The sequence below is a fragment of the Colias philodice genome, chromosome 17 (genome assembly GCF_061535455.1).
Source record: "Colias philodice isolate Cphi_HAF_F1 chromosome 17, ilColPhil1 Martin Lab GWU primary, whole genome shotgun sequence".
In the NCBI taxonomy this organism is placed as follows: domain Eukaryota; kingdom Metazoa; phylum Arthropoda; class Insecta; order Lepidoptera; family Pieridae; genus Colias; species Colias philodice.
In genome coordinates this window covers 8879163-8903433 of record NC_143102.1, presented here as the reverse complement: position 1 = coordinate 8903433, position 24271 = coordinate 8879163, and the positions used below count along the sequence as shown (strand labels likewise).

The 24271-nt window shown below is 30.0% G+C and overlaps 1 protein-coding gene across 3 annotated transcripts in view; it reads right to left on the bottom strand.

Annotated features, from left to right (window-relative positions):
• The window catches only part of LOC149481247 (uncharacterized), a 33501-nt gene extending 9427 nt beyond the window's left edge, over positions 1 to 24074 (bottom strand). The window contains exons 1-9 of one of the 3 annotated variants that reach the window (XM_089705561.1): positions 23898 to 24074; positions 23438 to 23631; positions 22868 to 23171; positions 13599 to 13791; positions 13167 to 13358; positions 4499 to 4612; positions 2715 to 2835; positions 1811 to 1943; positions 919 to 1240 (exon numbers count right to left, since the gene is read on the bottom strand). In XM_089705561.1, coding sequence (XP_089561687.1) covers positions 919 to 1240; positions 1811 to 1943; positions 2715 to 2835; positions 4499 to 4612; positions 13167 to 13358; positions 13599 to 13791; positions 22868 to 23171; positions 23438 to 23631 — 1573 coding nt within the window. In that variant the 5' untranslated portion in view covers positions 23898 to 24074. The remainder of the gene's footprint in view (positions 1 to 918; positions 1241 to 1810; positions 1944 to 2714; positions 2836 to 4498; positions 4613 to 13166; positions 13359 to 13598; positions 13792 to 22867; positions 23172 to 23437; positions 23632 to 23897) is intronic. The other 2 variants (XM_089705559.1, XM_089705560.1) reach the window with 2 other exon arrangements.
• Positions 24075 to 24271: the final 197 nt, after the last annotated feature.

Genomic DNA, 24271 nt, shown 5'->3' with positions numbered 1-24271 from the left:
GGCTATATATCATCATGCTGAGACCAACAGGAGCGGCGCCATGAGGGTGAAACCACGGCACGCAGCTAGTTAATTATATACACGAAAGTCGGACTTTCTGCCTAATACGCTTTTACAGCTAAACCACAGCGTCTATTGGACTATATTTGGCATGAAGTTATGTAGTTCGAGGTAAATAATATGTATAGAGCACAAATTATGAAATTATTGTGTTGTCACCGATCCTTGATGAGTGTACAAAGTTTCAATTAAATCCGTACCTTTTCAAGTGAGCCCAAAATCGAGTGTAAAGGAGTTGGTTACATACAAACATACAGTTGAAGCTAATAATTGTTAAAAATCTACTTTTAAAATGACTAAAGGCTTGAAATATTTATGAAAAGTTTACTACGGGTGCAATAATGGGGCACAGCTAGTTATGCAATAAAATAAAATTAAGTATAATATCGTTATTTTTTGTTTGAAATAATAATATTCATTATTTATTCAATATCATATGAAGGGTAGCTTTAACGACAATGACATTTAAATAAAATAACAATTTATGCTCATAAATATTTTGTGTAAATTAAATAATTTAAATATACACTTAAAAGGAAAATTAGTTGTGTTGCAAATGTTGAAAACATTTCCTTCGTTAAATTATGTTTATTTCATTAATAATTAAAAAAAAACAATTAAAACGTGTCCTTTTAACAGAACAATACATTTTATTTTTATTTCCATTAAAAAGGAACCAAAAACGATTTTTGATGTTTTTGCGTATGTTCGCGTGTGTGTGCATGTGAAGTGTACGGGTGTGTATGCGTGTGCGTATATCGAGGAAGGCTATAGGCTATATATCATCATGCTAAGACCAACGGGAGCGGAGCAATGCGGGTGAAACCGCAGGGAACAGCTAGTTGTGTAGTTACTAACCGAGCGAAGTCTTCGGCGGTCTTCCCCTCCTCTTCTTAACCTTCGGGGTTAACGGCAATGGTGTCTTCCTGGGCCTCCCCCTTCCCCTCCTCGGGGGCTCCGCTAATTCCCCCTGACTGATCTCGTTCCTCACTGGTTCCAGGGTCGCATTGAGCACCACGGGGGCTCGTGGGGGTAACATTACGTCCCCACTGGGGGTGAACACCAAGTGCCCAGATTCCCGGTGTGTGGTGCGAACCATGCCCGACATTACTTCGGAGTTGGTTGTGGACTCGCGTTTGACCCCTGTTTGGTCGCTCGCCATGTCTACTGTTGGGTCCTCCTGTAATAACACCTGAGGTTACACATGGTGATATTGAAATTCTTATATAAAAGTAATGATATTAATTTATTAGAGAGAGAGTCGGTGTGACTGGATAATTTAGTAATTAGCTCACACCATCTCAGATTGACCCGACATTAATGACACAAAAAATGACTCACACCATAACATACATTCTAGTGGTAAAAACAGTACAAAATCGCTTAGCAAATTTTTAAATACAAAGTGAAACAATAATTCTATCAAAACTAACTTCTTCTAAAAATCCCACTACACATCAAAAGATTTTGTGAATATTTAAATAATTTACAACAAAAACGATTTTTTTTTATGCTGCGATAGGGGAGCGCTTGGCCACGATATCGCCTGATGGGAAGCTGAGATGTGGCCTAAGATGGAGCGTGCTTCCCTAGAATGTACCTGTTCACTCTCCTCTTAAAGATTATTTCAATTGATTATTTTAATGTTACACAGAAACATGAACGGTCTCTCGCCCGTGTGGGTGAGGCGGTGGCGGGACAGGTGGGACGAGCGGGCGAATGTTACACAGAACCATGTACACAAACATACCCGTTCACAGATCTTAGTATGCACGCGCAGTTTATCGGAGCGCGCGAAGGACCGTCCGCAGCCGCCGCACGTGTACGGTCTCTCGCCCGTGTGGGTGAGGCGGTGGCGGGACAGGTGGGACGAGCGGGCGAATCTGTAAATAAAAAAAAATGGTTGTTTGTAAAGTAGGTTTACGATCGAGATGTTTACGTGATAACGTCTTATTGGTGGCAGCGCTCGAGATGAGACGGGAGATCGGTCCGTCTCTCTCTCGTTATACCTGCGATCGCGCTCGTGAGGTTTTGGTGTGACACAAGTTTCTGAACATGTCACCCGACTAAAACGATTTTAAAAACATTATCACGTTAAAATAAAAATAAAATAAAATAATATTTATTTGCTTAAAACATGGTACAGAGAGATGTAAAAATATTTTTCGATTGTTCATCATGTTTTGCTTAGTCTAAAGCATGCAAATACTGTCTCAATTTAAATTACATACAATGTAATCGAAATCGTTTATTTAACAGGGTATTAAAAATTGTATTAACGGAGCTTGTTCATGATTAAAAAAAGAACTAACATAGTTATTTTTAATACTTGAAAATTGAGTTTTAACTTTCAAGTGGTAGTGATTTAATTACCACTTAAAACTACCTGTTAGATGCATCTATTTAGTTAGTTACATATCTGAGACTAATGTTAGACAAAACTATTAAAGAACAAGAAAATCCCGCCTGGATAAGCAAAATAAGTACATATTAACACTCACAAAAGTGTTAAAGATAATTATTATTTTAAGAAATTAACTTAAGATTAATAATTGTGACCAAAATAGAACATTTATTAATTCTTAACTAATAAGCGTAGACATACATTCACAATAAAGAATGAAACAATAAGATTATAATGTAAAAAAGCTCACCGAACATCACAGATATCGCACGCATACGGTCGGCCATCTTGCGAATCATTCGCCGCTGCATCTGACACTGAGCCGCTCGAGTCTGTCTCTTCGTCTTCGTCCATTGCTGTTTTGCCCCTTTCTGTTTAAAATTATTGAAATATATTATAAATCATATTCCATAAACAATACTAGTATTATTTAAAAAAAAATAAAGATATTTATAGCACCATTTAAATGTCCTCCCCTCTCAAAAAAGAAAATTAAAAAAAATTCTAATTGTCATATGTGACCATAAACAACAGAAATAAAAGAAATTTATAACAACACAAGCTGTCGGCTAACGTCGTTCTACCTCTTATCACTTAGGGCATGAAAAACAGATATTGTTCTATTTTCAGACCTACCCGATATGCACACGAAATTGCATGAGTATCGGTACAGCTGTTTCGGAGGAGTATGGTAACTTACATTGTGACACGAGAATTTTATATAGAGAAGAGAAGAGATTTGTGTTCCTCCAAGGTCCATCCCCTCTCAAAAAAGAAAATTACAAAAAGTTCTGATTATCAATTTTGCAAGTAGGAGCGCAAGAAATTTTGATTGAGAAATATAAGAACATTCGAAATTGATAAAACAAGAGCGTTATGCCACGACATTACGTATTATTTACAAATCAAAAAGATTTATAATATCAAATTATAATTCAGACATGTTTGGATTAGCTCCATCCGGTTAAGTTATCTATACGAACAAGTCACATGCATCCTTAATTGCTAATAAATTAGATAATCACATATAAATTATCATAGATGCGTAAGTGCGTAACTTTTCTGTGCTAAAACCATCCTACTAATATTATAAATGCGAATGTTTGTGAGGATGGATGGATGTTTGTTACTCTTTCACGCAAACACCTGAATCGTTTACAATGAAATTTAGCACACGTATAGAGGGTAACTTGGATTAGCACATAGGGTTTATCCACGAAATCCCACGGGAACGGGAATTATGCAGATTTTTCTTTGAAAACGCGGGCGAAGCCGAGGGCGGAAAGCTAGTCAGTCTTCTTTATAATAAAAATGTATCTCCAAATGTGTTGCTAAGCGTAAAAATCGAGAACGGCTTGACCAACTTGGTTAATTTTTATGTAACGTTTCTGTTCAAGCACAAGGATAATAATTATGGAGGCAGGGCAGAACAACGTCTGCCCAGGCAGCTGGTTGTGAATATTTTTTCGAATAAGTAATCCAGTACCAGTACATTATTAAAAGTTTTTCTTCCAGTCTCACTATTTTAAGTGTTTAGATGTTAGGTGGGAAGGTTTATTGATCCTTCGAGCCGGATCGAAAACAGTGACAAGTAACAGGTACAAATATAATTCATACAGTACAGCTATATAGCGTAGCGTGTACAGCTATAGCTATATTAGATATCTATGCATTTAGCGTTAAAAGGATTTTAGTATTAGGCCAAATATAATATGCATTATGCATGTTTATAACATGGTAATCCATGCTGCGTTATCGTGACATGTGAGATATAAGAGAAATATTTAAATCATTAATATGCTAATTTAATATCCACGTGTCTAGAAATGATGCAAAAAAAGTCTATTTCATTTAGCTATACAAATACGAACATTCATTATGCAAAATAAAAGCAATATATTTACTTTATATTTATAACAGTTAGGTTAGTTAATTTTGAAACATAATTGTTCATTACTGTAAGTACATATTTCTTAGCGTAAGTAATAGTCTAGTTTTTTTATTGTAAATACGTAGATATTTAAAATTCCTTACCATCAGAATCATCATGTTCATTATTGGTGGGTTTCTGTAGCACGGCCAATTGCACAACTTTGATGCCGCCCGGCTTTCCTTCTGCGTCCTTCGAGTCGCCGTTGTTTGTCGCGTCTAAAATAAGAAAATTATCTTTCATAAAGTTAAAAGATTTTGTATAAATTTAATTGATAACGTAATGTACAAAATTAGTTTATCGTCGACCCCTCTAAATTCTTATTTAGAGTCAGATTACAAATAAATAAATTTAGACATGATTTATTGCTGTGAGATATACAAACAGGATAGGACCTGGAGGACGAATTATTAAGACAAAAATCTTCGAAATTTTAGCAAATGTGAGTGTTAGTCACATTTGCTAAAATTATTAAATTTTTCAAACAGAACTCGTTTTGCCTCTGGATAAATAATAAAATATGTTTTTATTTTAGCGTATAAAAATATATAACATGCCACAAGAATTAAAATATACCTTATCAAATGCGTATTTAATAATTAAATAGCAATGTTTATAAAAGTCGTGCGATGTTTTTAATATAATTAATACAAACGTTGGAAATACGAACAATGATATGTACGTTTAAAAGTTAAAACAAATAAACGGAACGTGTTCTGCAACTTTATTATTTATTCAACCGCGCTAAGTGCGCGGTTATTCATATAATATTAAAGCGAGCCCTTTGAAAATATGAACGCGATTAAAATTTTCCGGCAGGTTTTTTGTAAGAAAGCTCGCAAGATATTAATAAAACATATAGTGTAGTATATGTTGCCGTTTAAGCTAGCAAAGTAATGAAAATATTGATGGATAGACTGTCCTTTTTTGTCTAGTTTTTTTAAAGATGAGACGACGCGATAACATGGGAGATATACGCATAAACTTGTTTATGAGTATGCTCTTTTTTCTAATGCAGGCATCTTCTCGCAATTCCTTTATTATATTTTCTAGTTACCTTTACATGTCGAATTGCAAATAAATCACATTTAAAAACGATTCGTATGTATCTTGTATGAATATTAATATTGTAAATGATTCTCTAAGATAAAATACTAAATTTAAAACGTGTAACAAAATAATCATACTTTAATCCAACTGCGTTGCAGATTCGCCTTTGCTACAGTAATGTAAACAAACAAAATTTTATTTGATTAGTGAATAACTCATATCAATATTATATAAATAGCTTGGTGAGATCCACTACGTCATGTTTCGTTACAGCACATATTTATTTCGTATTTCACATGTCAGCTAAATAAATGAAAGTTTATTGAATACTAGCTGTGCCGCGCGGTTTCACCCGCATTGCTCCGCTCCTGTTGGTCTTAGCGTGATGATATATAGCCTATAACCTTCCTCGACAAATGGGCTATCTAACACCGAAAGAATTTTTCAAATCGGACCAGTAGTTCCTGAGATTAGCGCGTTCAAACAAACAAACAAACTCTTCAGCTTTATAATATTAGTATAGATGAGGGTACCTACATGGGCAGATGTTTATTCCAATTATACATATATAACAAAATGTCATCTATTAGCATTTTGAATTCACTGTCTAAACAGTACCATAAATATTACGTATAATTAATATTATGTATAACGTTATCAAGACGAAATGTGTCAGTATTTTTTCAAAGTCAATTTATTGTATTTTTATAAATTATTCCTATATCGAATAAACATATAAATTCGATTCTCTAGCCAGTATGTATAAATCATACGTAAGCATTTATCATAAATTTAAATACAAAAGCGCTTTTGCAATCGTATTGTAATAAAAATTGCTCGAGCTGCCGTCAGAGCATGAAAAATTATACTAAATTATTGTTTAAAAACCAAGACATCGTTAGACAATGTCTGTGATAATGATTATATAGCACCATAGTCTAGCGTCTGTTCTAAAGACTGATTCACATTGGGTGAGCCATAATAATACCTAGGTATAATAAGTGCCGATTTTTCAATGCTTGGATAAAACTTATCCGTCCAATAAAGTATTACACGATAATATTAAAATGTCACGTAAACTGTCAAATACGGGCAATTAGAATACGTTTTTAAAATGGTAGTTTTATACATTATTCGACGAATAAGTTTTATCCAAGGATTGAAAATTCAGCCCTAAAAGATTTAAAAAAATAATATGTATCCACATCGTCATAATATTTTGTGGCGGAAAAACTATTTCGTGTCCAAATTAATTACATGGATTCTGTAAGATTTATGCTTTAATTCTAGACATTATATATTCCGTCTACGTTGCATATAAATTATTCTACTTCTCTACGCTTATTAGTATGAAACAGGTAGTTTTGCAAATCATTATTATATATATAAAAAAATAAATAACATTAATGTGTGCTTAATAAAATTTCAAATAAAAGTTTCAAGTCAAAAATCTTACTAGTTACCCACTGTAAGTCTGGTACGTGCCATAAAATATAGTTGAGAAATAACGCTTTTGCAGATGCACTCCACTATATTAAATTTTCTTATAGTAACACCCCTATAGTCGTATTTTCGCAATTTCCCTGAATGTTAAATATGTATTTAATAAAAGATCGACTTTTGTTTTAAAAAATAATGACAACATTTTTAAAAGACATTAACAATGCAGGTCATACCTAGCTAGTAGCTTCTTTATCATTTTGGGTGTTCCGAAAAGATAAAACAATTTATTGAATAATTCATTTTCATAGGAATTCATAAAATGCGACCCATGCCCCGGCACCCTTTTATTGAATCTTAAATTATGTAACATATTTTGTTTACAACGCCGCGAGAGAAAGTTATAATTGCATATATTATTCAACTGTGACTTTTAAATCGTAAAAATAACTGTTTATTATATTATCTATGTATAATAAATATTAATTAAAGTAGAAAATGGTTATAATTAACGAATTATTTTTATAATTCATACACATGTTTAAATAATTATGGATACAGTAATACCAAAAAAAATGTGTGCGTGTACTAGTGTAGGTACACACGTAAAAAGTGAAACTTCTTTAAGACCTTATTTTTGCAAAAATAATTTACTATATGCAACTTTACAGAAATACGTCGAATGACGCGTGGTAGGGATAAGAAAAAGATGGCGCGTAATGGAAAAATGTCACGCGTAACGAAAAAATGTTACACTAAATTTTTTTCCAACCCCGATAAAGAAGTTTCACTTCAAAAATAATTTATAGTGTCATAATTGCCTGATACATTGGCTCTTGAAATTTTTTTCGGGCGAGAATAAATTTTAAATTGCATAGAATCCATATCAAAATAATCAATTATTACTGAAAATTGCCAGGAAATATTGGACCAAAAAACACAGGTCTACAATATAGTACAAAATAATACCTTATTTAATTTGGACAAAGTATATTTTATGTTTTTAAGGCGCGTGTTCAAACTGGTTTAGTTTAATTACATTTTCAATCACCAATCATACACTTAGAACAAGACTTTTACTGGGAACTATTCGCTTTTGCAATATATTTTGTTATGGCTCATGGCTGATACATTTTACGTTGTCTAAAATGATTGACAAGTATTTATTATCCATACTAATATTATAAATGCGAAAGTAACTCTGTCTGTCTGTCTGTTACTCAATCACGCCTTAACTACTGAACCAATTTGCATGAAATTTGGTATAGAGATATTTTGATACCCGAGAAAGGACATAGGCTACTTTTTACCCCGGGAAAGAGGATAGGTTTTATCCCGGAAATCCCACGGGAACGGGAACAATGCGAGATTTTCTTTGACTGCGCGGGCGAAGCTTGCGGGTGGAAAGCTAGTAGTAGATAATTAGAATTCTTGTAGATTTGTTGAAATTTTAAGTGGTGAATATTTTGAGTTGCCATGTAAATTCTACTTAATAAGTAGGTATAATAAAATATGAATTCAAAATGTGAGTTCGTCGGATGCATATGCAACCAATAATCTAAATTCTAACCTATACTTTAATCATAATAAAATTAAAACTCTACTAAGAGCTTTTGCATAAAGCATCATAATTTACAAGCTTTTAGAAATAAAATAAATTGTGGAACATTATATGAATTTTTTAATTTGTAAAATACTCTTATAATAATTAAAAATTGAACCATAAACTACATTACAAAAATTGGTAAAACCTGTTCGAAAGTATTAATAAATCATAAAAATAAAGTATCGTTTAAAATATTTAATAAAATATGTACCCCACTTAATATTTAGCAATTTATATGCATTTATTATAATGAACCATATCCAAATAAGATTTATGACGAAAGTATAATTTAAGTTTATACGGTATTTATTTTTCTGTAGAAATAATTAACAGTACTTATAATTTTTTTTACGAGTAGGTATGCGATATTTGATATTTACGAATTTTTTAATTACGGTCCAAAAAAAATAATGCAAAGATAATTTTATAAGGATTTTTTAAATCATTTTACATTAATTATGTATATTTGTTTTTTTTTTGTGCCTATACACGTTGTCTTTTCTAAAGTACATATTTTTTCGCATAAACACAGTCATTAAAAACACCGTAATACAAAATATAAATGTTTTAAAAAAGCAACGTCCGAGTAATGACCTGAAGATAATCAAAAAATATATTTTTTATTGGCAATAAAGAGAACCGTGATAAAATTATGATTCGGGTGGATTTTATAAATATTTAAAAAACGTAATCTTGTTTTTTATGGAGCGGTAATTCTTTTTTATAGGAAAATTCTAATGATTTTTTTGTTTCTAATACGTATGTAAATGTTATTAGTTGACACTTGGCAGTATTCTATTTTTGACATATTGTATGGTAAACATAGGTAGAACATAAATAATTAATAATAATAATATATAAAATGTTCGTTGAAATCAAACATTTTTTTTAATTAAGTAGTTATTTATTATTTGTTACGATTTATATTATTTTAATTTATATTATACGTAAATAATCGCTTATAATATTTCACAAAAAACACTCAGAGCCGTAGGATGAATAACATTTTTAATTGCATTGTAATAATTTTTCATTATAAAAAGTTCAGGCGTCATCAGTATTAAATTAAAAACCAGATTTTTTAATTTACTGATGACGTCAGAACTGCGAAGCAAATCATTAATGAATCAATTTAATTTAAAGCTTTATTACTTTTTATATTTTTATTTGAGGTTTTTAAAAACTGTAAGATAAGATTTTATTAGCACAAAATAAAAATTTATGTATATATTTTATTAATTCATGTTTCAAAAGTAACACATTTTATAAAGTTAACTATAAAATTTCCCATAAAACTGGCCAATTGTGAAACAAACAAAAATAATAACACGTAACTTTTTGTGAAATTTCGCATCCATTTTACAGGAGTGTTAAATTTTATTTACGTATTTCAGTTAAAAAAAACTACTTTTTTTATTGCATAGACGTAGGTATACTAATTAGCATTTTTTTATTAAATTATTCAAATAGTACCCAACTTTCATTTTTCATTACGTGCACAGGATGTTAAAGTTTTTTTAATTGCACGCCTCATAAGCGAAGCGTTGAGGTGGGTACTACTGTCACTTCGCGCAAAACATCTGATTTTTCAAACTTAAAATGTCTTTATGTATCATACATTGCACTTGTAAGATAATACATACACACACATATTAAGAAAAAACACTATTTTTAACATTCATGATATTTTTGATGTCATTTTTGTTATTTAAACTAGTTATAAAACAGTTTAAAAAAGTTCTGTCTTGGACGTCCGTGTGTCTGTATGTGCGGATCCTTTTTCTTGTTAACACGATAGCGACCGAAATACTTTACTAATCGAGTCTTTTTTTTTCTCTTACGCTTGAGTATGCTCAGGAATAGAACCCTTTCATTTTTCAGGGTCTGATTCGATGTGGTTTAATTGTTATTAAATAAACAAAAATAATAATTAATAAATAATTATTAAAAAAAATTATGAGGCGTGCACTTTTGGATTTTCCAAACTTTTTAACTCGACTGCTGAACGTTACGTAACTAATCATCCGTTAAATTCCAACGCCGTTAATAAACTCATATAATATTATTATATACAAACAAAACAGTTTATTTTATAATTATATAGGTAGGTATGTATTAGAAAACAAAAACAAACAATAATATTTGAGTTAAATTTCACATCATTTCCCTAAAATGAGGTTAGTATATTCATTGAGCGTAACGATTTTAATGACCAAATGTACTTTTTATAATTTTTATAAATTATTATATTATTCATATTTAACGTGTACATGCGGATCTATTTAGTATTTACGTGTTTTTACATTTACATAATATATTTAGATTAAGACCAATGTGTTACAAAAGAAACATTCATCATTAAAATAAAAATGCATTATTATATAAAATTCCCAAAAGAATTACAATAATAAATCAACGCTGCAAACGCACGTCTTTCGCAAAAATGTGCATAAAATATACGCGTATTCATCCCAATGCATTTAACCATTTCCTGCTTCCATTGAAACGAAATGCCGAGTATCATTCATCAAAGGCAACGTGAAAATCATATTTTCATATATATAATATCGCAGACAGGGGTTGAAAGCGGGACTACACCCTCCAATTTAAGGCTGATAAATAAAGCTCTCAATACCTATATTCATATTAACTATCGCTCTCCCTGTAGCTAATAATAGACCCCGACTATCGACTTTGTTACGTAAAAAGGAACCCTAAAAACCTTGACATTTTTTTTTGAAAAATAGGGATCATTCAAATTTGAAATTCCAAATTCAAACTTGAATTTCGAATCTTTATTGCGAATCAAAATCTTGATAATTCGCATCTTAAGATAACATTAATTTAGACTTATTAACATAGACATCTGTAAAGAATAGATTAAACTTTAATTATTTAGTGGAAGCCTAATTTGAATAATAATTAAAGAATTTAATTTATACAAATGCGATTTGCATTTTTTTATTATAAAATGAGTCGAAATTAAGATATTCGCGAAATTAAACCTGTATTTGGCATTATGTGCATTCCGAAACTTATGAGATTTACAATTTATTGCGACGCATTTATTTTCACACTTTATTAATTAAGTCGCGATTTACCCGATAGCGTCTGATGAAAAAACTTTTAATTACCAATTATGGATGGTAATTAACAAGTATCTACATATTATCTTTTCCTTCAAATAAACGACCGAGAAAAAAAAATTGTCTCTAGTTATTGGAAATTGTTTTTATAGAATAACGCACTAGAAGTGTCCTGTTGAGGTGTGAATATTGAGATTTAAATTAGTCAGTTTTCGCATAACGTCTACGACGATAAGAAAGATATACTGTTACAGCCGTACAAATAAACGAGTTATAACATTTTATGAAAAGAATAAACTAAGAATAAGGAAAAATCATACAAATAAACACGTAATAAATCAAACCTAGTATAACTTCGTAATAAGTATTCATACTAATGCTATTTCGTCCTTATTCCGGCTACCACCCTAGTATAAGTCTGACATAACTGTGTTATAACGTATTTTTTAGTACATTGTGCTGTGTTTTACAAGTTTTAGAACCTATTTTCAATCTAAATTTGAGATAATAGCAATGAGAGTAATACGAGAAGTAGAAAAAGTTGAGCAAATTAATAATTTCATTACGTACCTATTGAAATGGAAAATTTAGTATGAAATGTCAAAATATACGAAATTATGAAAAACCCTTTTTATATTTATAATGATTTATTTATTTACGACATGCGCCAAACCATACATACATAAAACACTTATTTCTAAACTTATCACAATAATATAAACTTTCGTTGAAAATATAAATCTTCTAAGCTTGGAGTTGTATGTTTTGAGTACCAGTTATTTGGCAACTCTCTATCTCAAGGTGGGTTTATCTTCTGATCTCCGGATATTGGATAGGGTTCTCTTTCATTTGCTTGCATATTTAATGATATACATATTTAAATTATTTCAAATAAATATTTAAAAAATAAATAAACAGAACATCGTATGATGAAACTTCACAACAAATTCGACGAAGTCAAACGAGCGTCAAAATGACAGCACCAAGGTTTAACCGTAGACAATTTCAATGTTTTTCATAATTTTGTGAATGAATTGCGACGTTGCCGCTTCGCGCCTATTGCATAGCGTGAGCATAGATACATCGACGTTATTCCAAATTTATTTGTAAGAAATTATGACATCCTTATTCTTTATTTATTCTTATCATATCTATGCATTGCATAAGGTTTGAATAAGCAAGTTTTTATTTGTACGGCTGTTAAAATATAATAAAGATTCACAAACATACCTATATAATAAATTAAAAATTATAATCTCTACCTAGTGGGATACCATGACGGCCTACAGCAGTATTTTTTCCAATATGGTTAGTGACGACCTCTAATATAGTCACAGTCATTTTTCCACATTGAAATTACCTAATAATGCTATAAGACATCATGGTACGGGTGCAGAAAAGCTAAAATACTCTCTGGCTCCTCTACTCTGTGGCTATCTCTGCAATATATCCATGGGATTAACATGGTTACCATGGTAACATCGCTTACAATCAGGTGACCCACCAACCAGCCACCAGCACCATTAACATAAAAAAAAACTCTTAATTCGGCTCAAATCCGGCACCTGAAAATCCAGCATTGATACTCACTGGGTGAAGTGACCTTATTCGGTTGTTCCTCAGTCTTCTCGTCCTGGAAGCGGACCGTCATGGTCTTCTTCTTGACGCGCATCCTGTCGTCTTCTGGCGACATTATGGACATCCGCTTTTTTGGCCTGTCGTCTTCGGATTCGCGTTTCACTTCTGACGGTGTGGGTGCTGGGGATAATTGTTCTTTTAGACCTGTTTTGAGGAGTCAGAACATTGCAAAATGAATAAATAAAATAATATTTAAAAAAAATAATAAAAGAAATTATGCTATTGCGTTTGATCCCAAACTATAAAAGTAAAAGCAATGAATGGAAAATGAATAATATAATAAAACATCTTTGGAGAAAGTTCAAGTTCCTCGAAAACCTAAAAATGTAAATAAAAATACAACTAGGCCCACAACCAAGTCTTCTCTATTAATTTCGCACTTACCATTGCTATCCTGTTCAGTCTGTATGCTCGCCACCACCCTCTCCCCAGTCCTTGCAGCCTGTCTGGCTTCCTCCATCTCGCGGGCCGCAGCAGCCAATATATTATTGACTGCCGTCTGTGTTGTGGGCATGTCCTCCCGACGGCGACGTCTCACTTCCTCCGCACGCATCATCGATTGTTGGTACATGTGTATCTACAAACCATTGTTCCTTATAGATAACCACATAAAATTCAAATCATCCCCATATCTCGTAGGATCCGTGTTAATTAAACATTAATATTAATATGTGCTAATTCTCAGCAATTCCATTTTGTATTTATCGCAAAAAATTGCAAAAAATCGAACACACATTTCACGTTATAAATTCAAAAATCTAGATTTCGAATTTTAATTTTGACAAAATTAAACCTGTCTGGGTAGATTTTTTTAACATTTAAAAATAAAATATTTTAATTAGAATTTAGAATAAAATAAATCGGTTGGTGTTCGCTTTATGTATTATTTATATTTAAATAATAATTATTAGGTTGGTAATATACATAATTATTTCATTCATTTACAAATAAGTTCAGTAAATAGTAATACGTATAGTTATTTTTTTATGTCTATGTATGCAAATACGTCTCACTTGATTAATGATTTAACGCGCGATGTTTAACTTCGTTTTTAAATAATTGAACAAGGACATTCACGTTTAAATTTAAATAAATATAAATAAAAATGCTCTATGCGATGAATTAAGTGTGTGTGTCATGTGATTAAATATAAATTAGCTGAGTAAATCTATCAATTGTATGAATAGCTACAAAAAATGTATGAAACTGCGTGTTTCTACTTTGGATTTTGTTTAAGAAACTTTTATAAAAATGATCGATTCATATAAACCAAAAAATATAACTTAAGCAAATCCTTAATAACCTATCGGTATTCTTTTTTTTTTATAAATAAACTCGTCTATAAAAATTTTAAAGGACCTAAAAATCCTTTTTTCGGTAGTTACATCATATTCTCTCGTTTTGAATTGTCATGTTTAGTTTTAATAAACGGCACCGGCACTACTGGTTGGTCAGAAAATTACCTGGAGATTAATAAAAAAAAAATCGAGTCTGTATAAGGTTTGGGTTACCGGGTCGTTATATATTTTATTTGTTTTTTTTACGTCTCATTATAGGTAATACCATTTTGAAGCATATTTTTATACCATTTAAAGATTTCAATTTAAGATTTTTCTTTTATTAAATATATTATAATAGGTAAAAAAAATAAAAAATAATGATTACCAATACTAGTCTGTTTAAATCAACAAGTGACCTATAGCGAAGGGTGAAAAAAGATATAATTAACTTTGTATGTCCTAGCCCTCGGCCATTACATACCACGTGATTTATGTATGTAGTATAAGATTGGTTTTCGTCTCCACACTATAAACTTCCTTCCTAAATTTAGTTTTATTTTTACCATCTTTCGTTATTCAAGCGCCTAATTATCAGAATTAGGATCAAGCCCGTTATTATGAATGAGTTTGCGTTCCTAAGCCCTTCCATACGTTAGGAATTACAATCATCGACAAAATATAAAATAATCATAGAAATAATTGTTATGATTGTTAAGTGTTTGTCTGTAGATAGAACAAATTGAACTTTCACTCGGCAAGTACATTTACATCTTACAAGCCAATGAATACATATTTGGCATTGTTCAGAACTTTCGAGTTTTTACTCGTCATTATTTAAAAGAAATACGCAATTTATACACTTTATAATCAAATTTTATGTTATAAAATTGCGTTATATTGTAAGTATTGTAACACGGACATGTCAAAGGAAAATTATGTTTAATTTGAATAATTCAAATAGCAAAACGCGTAACTACAAATTAATTGAACAAAGAAGTACCTACATGAAGTTTATTCACAGAAAAAATTATGACATCATTGGCTATTATAATAATATGAAGTACCTACAGTCCTTAAATTATTAGAAAAAAAAATACGAAGGTGATTGTAGATAGGTATTACATTGAAAAAGCCCTTGAGGAAATCTTTTTATAGAATAACTAAAATAGATTGTCGTTTTTTTTATAAAATTGTTCAAAATTAATCCATCGTTGCGCAGACAATGAAAAATGTACGAAATAATTTATCGATAAAAACATGAGACTTCTCAGAAATTCCCTTTCTTTGGGTCTTCAGAGAATTAAAAGAAAGGGAATTTATAAAACTGACATGAAGGGACGGTATGAATAGAAGATGTTTATTATAAAAACGTTTATAAAACATTATATTTTTGGTGGCATTATTAATGGCATCTTTATTAACGTACAAATAAATTTAAGCGAACGGAAGGCAATATGCCTATTTTTTTTATAATTAATATTGTCAAGACATTTTAATAAAATACAGTTTTGTTAATTTTTTTTTGTATTTTTTTTATTAAAAATAAAAAACCATATAAAACCAATACTTTATAATAGTTAAACAAATGCCTACACCTACGTGCTTCTGGAATAGTACAAAGTTTAATATAACTTAGATACCTACTTCATAATAATTTGATGATTAATTCTATAACTTCTAGAAGTTTAGATTCTAGTCTAGAGAAACCTAGATTTTGATATTTTGTTTGCTTTATTTTCAATGTTACAAGTTACAACGTATCCTACAATCCCATGTGATTATTACCTACCTATATTTTGTGATATTACGTGCCTAATAAAGTGACAATAATTTACATTAGAGGGTACTTAACAGGTTATGGAGCTTTTATGAGATTATCGTATCAAAATTAAATTGCGTTTAATAATTTATAACTTTACAACTAAATACGTCGTTGTTAAAAGCTTTAGCTAAAATATAAAGGTTTTGATTTTAGCTTTAGATATCATTGAATATATAAAACATTAATAAAATAATAAATAGGTACAATGCAACACTGAAAGTAGGTTATTTAGAATTGGTTTCTGAATCGATTAAGAAGGCCTTCTAAGTTCTGTGCTCAATTCATAAATACTACACCGAGATGTCCTAGGTTTGAATTTTATTGAAAACAAAAAAATTATCAGACAGTTAATCCCAATTCCTAAATGAAATATACACAAACCGACACTTACAATTTACACTACATTTTGAGGTGTTTATGATCCATAGCTTAAAAAAAATAATTAAATTAATGATACAAATATGTACCTAAATTTTATTGACAATTAATTAGTTCGCGCGCAAGGGACTACGCACATAACACCTATATAGGTACGGATAGAATTCTAGTGCATAAATCAATACCTAATCCACGAGCTGTGTTTAGGAATACGTTGTTTCTGTTACACGCTGAATAAACAACATCTGGTACAAAAAATGAATCACGACGTCTAATTTAGTACCTTAAAAGATACGCGTTACAAAGACAAAACATTCTAAATTATAAGTTAATGGTAACAAATAAGGTTGCTACAGATTTTTTAAAACAAAAAGATAATAACGGCAAGATATGCCGGCGTCTGCCTTTCACAGCATAATTGACATTTACTTAGAAATATAACGTAGCGATAGCATCAACTCAACGTTAATCGTGGCTAACAAAAACCGAAGAGTTATCCTTTACAATATTAAAATAATTGTACATAGGTAAGTACTTATTATTTTAAGATATATAAGAGTAAGCAGTAATCGTAATAAAAACCGCGAATATATCTTAAACTAGCGGTTCGTCCCGGCTTCGCCCGTGGTACATATTTCGCAATAAAAGGTTCATCAAAATCGGCCCAGTAGTTTATGCGTGAAAACCATACATACATACATACAAACCTTTCCTCTTTATAATATTAGTATAGATAGCTTGTATTTGCATTTGGTTAATTTATTATTGTAATAGTTATCAGACTTACTATTCCTTTTGTTTAACAAGTTTAAAACAAACGAAACTCTGGAGCCCGATATAATTTATTCCCAGCGTATATAAATGTAAAATCGACCCTCAAGAAGAGATTTCAATTGCTAATCCCATACAAAAGCAGATCCAACGTCGAGCATAATAAATGTACCTTTAAAAATTATTTAAATTTTCTAAAATTAATTCTAGGAGCCGAAGAAGTTCGGTAACTGTATGACGTAGCAATTTTGGTTATAATAAACGCAAGTCGCAGAGGTCATTCCCATTTAAGTCTATTTGTTATACGTTTTTGTAACTAGAATAGCCACAGCTTCGTACCTCTGTGCGTTGGGACTTATGTTAAAACAAATAACACGACTCAATACCTTTGGAAACGACTTCTTTGAAAATAATTAAAGATTTTATGTATGGGAACGTTTTTGATAATAGCTTCAGTTTATACCAGTCTATAATTTACTTATGTAGGAACACGTATGTACTTATGTGATGTGATAAAATATAGTTTTTAATTTTTATATTAACCTTTTTGTACAAAAGGTTCAAAGGGATAGCTCGTATCAAATATAAAGTAGATAAAAAAACAATTAACTTTTTCATTGTTATTTATTATGCCTATTTCATTACCTACTACTACATATAAAATCGTCTTATTTCATTATTTAAGAATAAATCACGAAACATACACGAGAAACTCGAAAAATAATAAAGTTTAACGTAGGTATGTTTTAGAACAATGCAGGTTATTGCTTTTCTATAAGGGGAAACAGGTTCCTTGGCCTACCTACCTGAAAAGAACAAATAAACAGACATGCATAGTTATTATTCTTTTACCAGATTCGAGTCCGCCCGGGATAGACACTATACAATAAGAAATATTATAATTTATAAGAAAACACAAACGTGTAATTTGCTTCCATTAAAATTTAAATTCGGTAAGATAATTAACAGAAACCTATATTTATTTTACGTTTAAACAAAAAACAAAACATATGCTATAAATATAAAGTGTAGTCAAAGTAATTTTCTTTTAAATCTTTTATTAAAATGAAATATGTTTTTTGTATAACCTTTTGAATAGTTCAAGGTTGGGTATCGACCTGTTGGGCCGAGATGCACTAGTATCATTTCTTTCAGCCAAATGATTTATTAATAAAATAATTATCGTATATTTATCGATGTAGTTCCTTATTTACGGATTATCTTATAACAAATAAAATATACCTACGTTATTAAATTAAATATTTAAATTTATCTATCTACGGAAATTAATTACCTTCACAGGCTACACCTGTTTTTTATTAATTAATGAACAAGTACTTTGAAATTAAGTACCTAACAATTACAATACATATATGTAGTAGCTAAAGCAGTTATTTTTATGTTGATAAAAAGATAGAAATAGAAACACGAAATCAATAGTATAAGCTATTTTTAAGTAGGAATCTATTAATAATAATAATTAATTTAACAAATTAAGCTTGTATGATTCACGCCTACTAAATATTCAATTCGATATATAAAATGATACCTTATATTCATTTATTTAAAGTAAGTCCATAAACGATAAAAATATTTTTTTTTATAAATGAATTAAAATAGCCATACATTTGTGATCATAAAGAAAAATAACTACCTACCTACCTATAAGAAAATTGTCTTATCAAATAGTTTACACTATTTTTTATTTTTGTAATTAAAGTTATCTGAAATATAAAATTTATCTTGAATTAAAGTAATGTTGAAATAATACTTTGCGATAATACCTATCAAATGCATAATATTTATATTAAATATATTATATAATTATACAATATACATAGTTATTAGTTTGCTATAAATTATTTTTAAAATTGGATGACCATTTTTTATTCTAATACTACATTTTACTTAAAAGCTTCAAAGTTAAGAGTTAATAAATTGTTTAAGTTTACTGAAAAAAAAACAGCACTTAACATTCAATAAAAGAGAAAAAGCTTTCATTGTTACATCAATTTTATATCTTGTATCATTTACATTTACATATTCTAACACTAATTAACCTCTTTACATGCAAAATAGTCGCATTTTTTCGCGCCTTTTTACAGATTATAATCACACAGATAACGCTAGCTAGTACGTAGCTGTAAATAAAATAAATGACTAATACTTCCCGTCATTATTTCTGTTTATTATAATAAATACACACGTTTTAAGCGAGTACAGCCATTACATAAATGTTAAGAGTAAAAAATATGCTAGAAGCGTATCTTTCTATGAGAATAGGCAATATTTATTTCAATCTAACTTATTACGTAAATGTTTTATTACTATTTCATAAACGCATATTTATTTGGCCATAAAACATAAAACAAGCACTTTTCTTATCCATAGAGCATGATATTATTTTAAATCATTTTTCTACCAACGTTTAATTAGGTACTCAAAATCGAAAATTTATTCATATATTCAAATAGTTTTCTTCGAAAAAATATTCTGTATTACCATATTATTATGATATTAATTAGAGACAACCAGTTCGATAATCAGCCTCTGCAGGAAAGAGTCTTTTATAAATACTCCTTTGATAACTTCGATAATATCATGGAGGTTGAAGAGAAATGTCCTTCTGATTGGGCCTCCAATTTTATTTATGGGCGTATAAAAAATATTGAACGTCTAGAATAAATGTGCATCATTGTCAGTCGCCATGACACGAAAACGAAATAATATTAACAATATTCCATTCGTGAAAAGTGACTCATTGTCTTATTACATCATTTAATACAATTAACCAATCATGTGCCAAGTGCCAGCCCTAGCGTCTTCAATGTGATAAATATACGAAAAAATAATATATTATATAAAAAGTATTATTATATATAGCATCGCATAGATTATTCTGACGTCATAATGTTTATTTAATGATAATTTACGTGAAAACATGGCGTCATCACATTGTCGCAAACATCTGCTATTCATTATTGTTTGAAATTTTCAATTACTATTATTAACACTTTTTTTTATTACTTAAATTATTACTGTATTATTATTATTTTGCATAAATATTAAATGGGGATACGGCGTCTCAGGATCGTTACCTTTTGTACCTATGTACCTTCCTATTATAATCGGATTAAATTACAATGAATGAATAAAAATTATATTTGGAATATGTATTACTTAAATATTAAATATATTATGTATTTTGTTCCTTCAGCAATAAATTCGAGTAGTCATTAGCATTACTTGAAGCAGAACAATGAATGTTTTATTTTAGACTACAGTCTGGTTTGAGTGCTCAACAGACAATCATGGTTTACTTTTTTCCAAATTCATTGCCAATCCACCTTTTACAAGAATTCTTTTGAAGTTATTTTCTGTTCAAATTTTAACTTAATAAATACTATCATTTAAGGGGGCGCATAAAGCAAAATAACCAATCTTCTATTAGATGATATGTGTAATATGCAAGACCAAATCTAAAAAATAAAATATATATCAAACTAGATGATATGTTCAACGATTCTGTTTAATCAAAAACATAAAATATTAAAATTTACTCGATAAAAAAAAATCACCAAGTTAGCTCTAATTTTCACACTTTTACGTTTTCTACTTGACATGGTAATACTTATTATGATTTTTTTTTCATAAACAATTATATTAAAACATTTGCAAGATATTTGTCAGAGCATTTTGTGTAATTACTTTTAGTTTTGGTTTTATCTGCGATAAACCACTTTTATCGTGACAAAATCAAACGTTTATCTCGAGAAAAAAAGAGCGCCAAAAGTGGTTTATCGCAGATAAAACCAAAACTAAAAGTAATTACACAAAATGCTCTGACAAATATCTTGCAAATGTTTTAATATAATTGTTTATGAAAAAAAAATCATAATAAGTATTACCATGTCAAGTAGAAAACGTAAAAGTGTGAAAATTAGAGCTAACTTGGTGATTTTTTTTTATCGAGTAAATTTTAATATTTTATGTTTTTGATTAAACAGAATCGTTGAACATATCATCTAGTTTGATATATATTTTATTTTTTAGATTTGGTCTTGCATATTACACGTATCATCTAATAGAAGATTGGTTATTTTGCTTTATGCGCCCCCTTAACTGAAAAAATAATAATTTGTAATTAAAATTATTTTGAATATTTACTATGAATGAATATTAATTATTAACTAAGTACATATTTCAAATAATTACTTTGTTATTTAGGAATTTTCCAGTGAATAAATTCAAATTTAATATTAATTTACATACACGTTTAAATTTAATCACGATTTTTAGATTTTTAAACTTTACTTAATTTATTATACCTACACCTCTTTATAAAAATGTTTATTTGCCTATAAATTACAAATTTATCGGCAACATGCTATTTTATCAGCAACATACAAAACATTTATTATTTAATTAAGGGAATTTGAATTTTATTTTTATTTAGTTTATAAATAGTTGTATGAATAAATAAAAGATTTAAATAATTGAGTCTAAAATTTAGCGGTCAGGGTCAGATAGAATCACTCCACAAATAATTTATCCTCAAAAATAGTGAAATATCAATTAAATAGTTACCTAACTTCTTAAATTTTCATAATTTATTTTTACTACATCTCATTCTATATTATTCTCCTGAAATATATAATTAAAATATAATATATATAATAATTGAATATATTATACATAATATTATTATTTAATATTACATCCTGTATCTATTTTATTCTTCTGTTAATTTTATATTTATAGAAGAATTTTATTATTAACCCAAACTAATAATACTTATATCCATTAGGCATTTAAATTCTTTATTAATAACCATCTAATTTAAATGACATTTGAAAATTTATTCTTTACATTAGCAATAAATTGAGGAAAAAATTTCAAAGACAAGGTTTTTAGTAACGGAAATGGGGTAATAAATAATTTTTTAATAAAAATATGTATCATATTAAAAAGAAAAAAGAATTATTATTAGTTTAAGATGTTTGTTTCAGTTCATTTAGCAAATAAATGTCATTATAACATAATATTCAACAGCCATTAACGAATCAAAACATTCATCCAATTTTTTTATACCGACATACCAGAAAATTTTATCAAAATTTTACTTATAATTAATGCAAATAACATTATCATCTTTAAACTGATTTAAATATTTAAATATATTTAATGATTTTTTTGGTGACACAAAGTAAAAAATCTCATTCGCTTATAATATTGCTTTTAGTTATCTTAAAAAAAGTTAGGTGCCCATGTAGAATTATAATAAAATTAATTTTTTTGCTCAGTATTTGTAAATGAATGGAATTGCAGAACATATACACCACACAATAATAATACAAGACGAACATCCATAAAATATTGTAATATGAAAAGCTAAAACTTACTTGTTTTAATCTCTCAACATCGGTGCGTGATTGTGGAAATGATTGTGATGTAGAAACAGCCGAGCTTGTGGACGTTTGGCTGTACGAAGGGTACTCGAGGTTAACATTGAGGAGCTGTGCAGCATTATCCCTCGCTTCATATGCCAAGCCTCTGATTTCCAGCTCGGACGCTGTGTGCATCAGGGACTGCAGGTCTAACTCTTGCACGTCCACTGACCCTTTGTACATGAACTCCACCAGGAGGTTTATCTCCGAGAAAGGTATACCTTTCAGTATCACTATGGGGTGCTGACATGGATTGTCCCTATAATTTATTTATCATGAGTTGCTTTTCTTTATCAAACATTTATGTTCAAATGTAAATTATCAATATTTTAATTGTTCAACAATTAAATTCTTATCATGAGATAAAATGAAAATAATATTTAAAATAGTGTTTATGTAACGAGACTTCAGTAATTAACATTCGAAAATAGATGGATGCCAGTTCAAATTTAATTTATTTATCATGCAATTAACTATAATTCCCGGAATAATGAATAGCGAGAGTGTATTTAATAAATGACTCACTTGAATATTTGTTCGAAGTAAGGACTGCATGCTGAAAGTACGAGCTTATGCGCTTTGAGAGTGCCGTCGCGACAGGAGAGTGTTACGTCTGCGAGGGCCGACGACGAGTAGATGGTCGTGAACAGCTGACTGAGGTTCTGCAGGTGGTTGTTCCACTTCAAGTGGAACGTCTTGTCGCTCACCAGCCCCTGCATCTGCACCACCACAAACACTCACTCACTAATTCACAACTTATAAAAAATCGACAGAAAACCGTCGCCGCTGCGACCGCTACATAAAATTATAATTATTACAACTTATTTTTAGAACGATGCCCGTAAAAAAACACTATACGTACGCGGTATGACAGTGTAATACTGTAGGTACGCGCCGACGGAATTTAGAGCTATAAAATTTTATTTATATTATATTCGGTAAAACTGTAATTATGACTAAAATCATCGCAGCGAAATTTTCTCACCTCTATTCCAATTTCCGACTTCCCGAATTTTTACAAATAACACCGAAACATTTCACAAAAATTTTTAAATACTTATTATGTTACACAGAAAGCCGTGTCGTAAAAAACAGAGTGGGGCACGCCGTGGCCCCCTCCTTGCCCCGGCCCCCTCGCACACAATCAATATACGGAATATGAGAGCGCGGCGCGCCGCCTCGCCCCCCCGCATGCTTTATTATACCGTAATTAAATATATACAACTTTATAAATGTACACCGCTGCATGTAGGTAGGTACAACAAATGCTAAGTTAATATATTGTACTTATTTCATATTTTGTTAGTACGTAGCGTTCTTTTCGTTTCTTGTTTTTGTTATGATATTTTTAAAGAAACT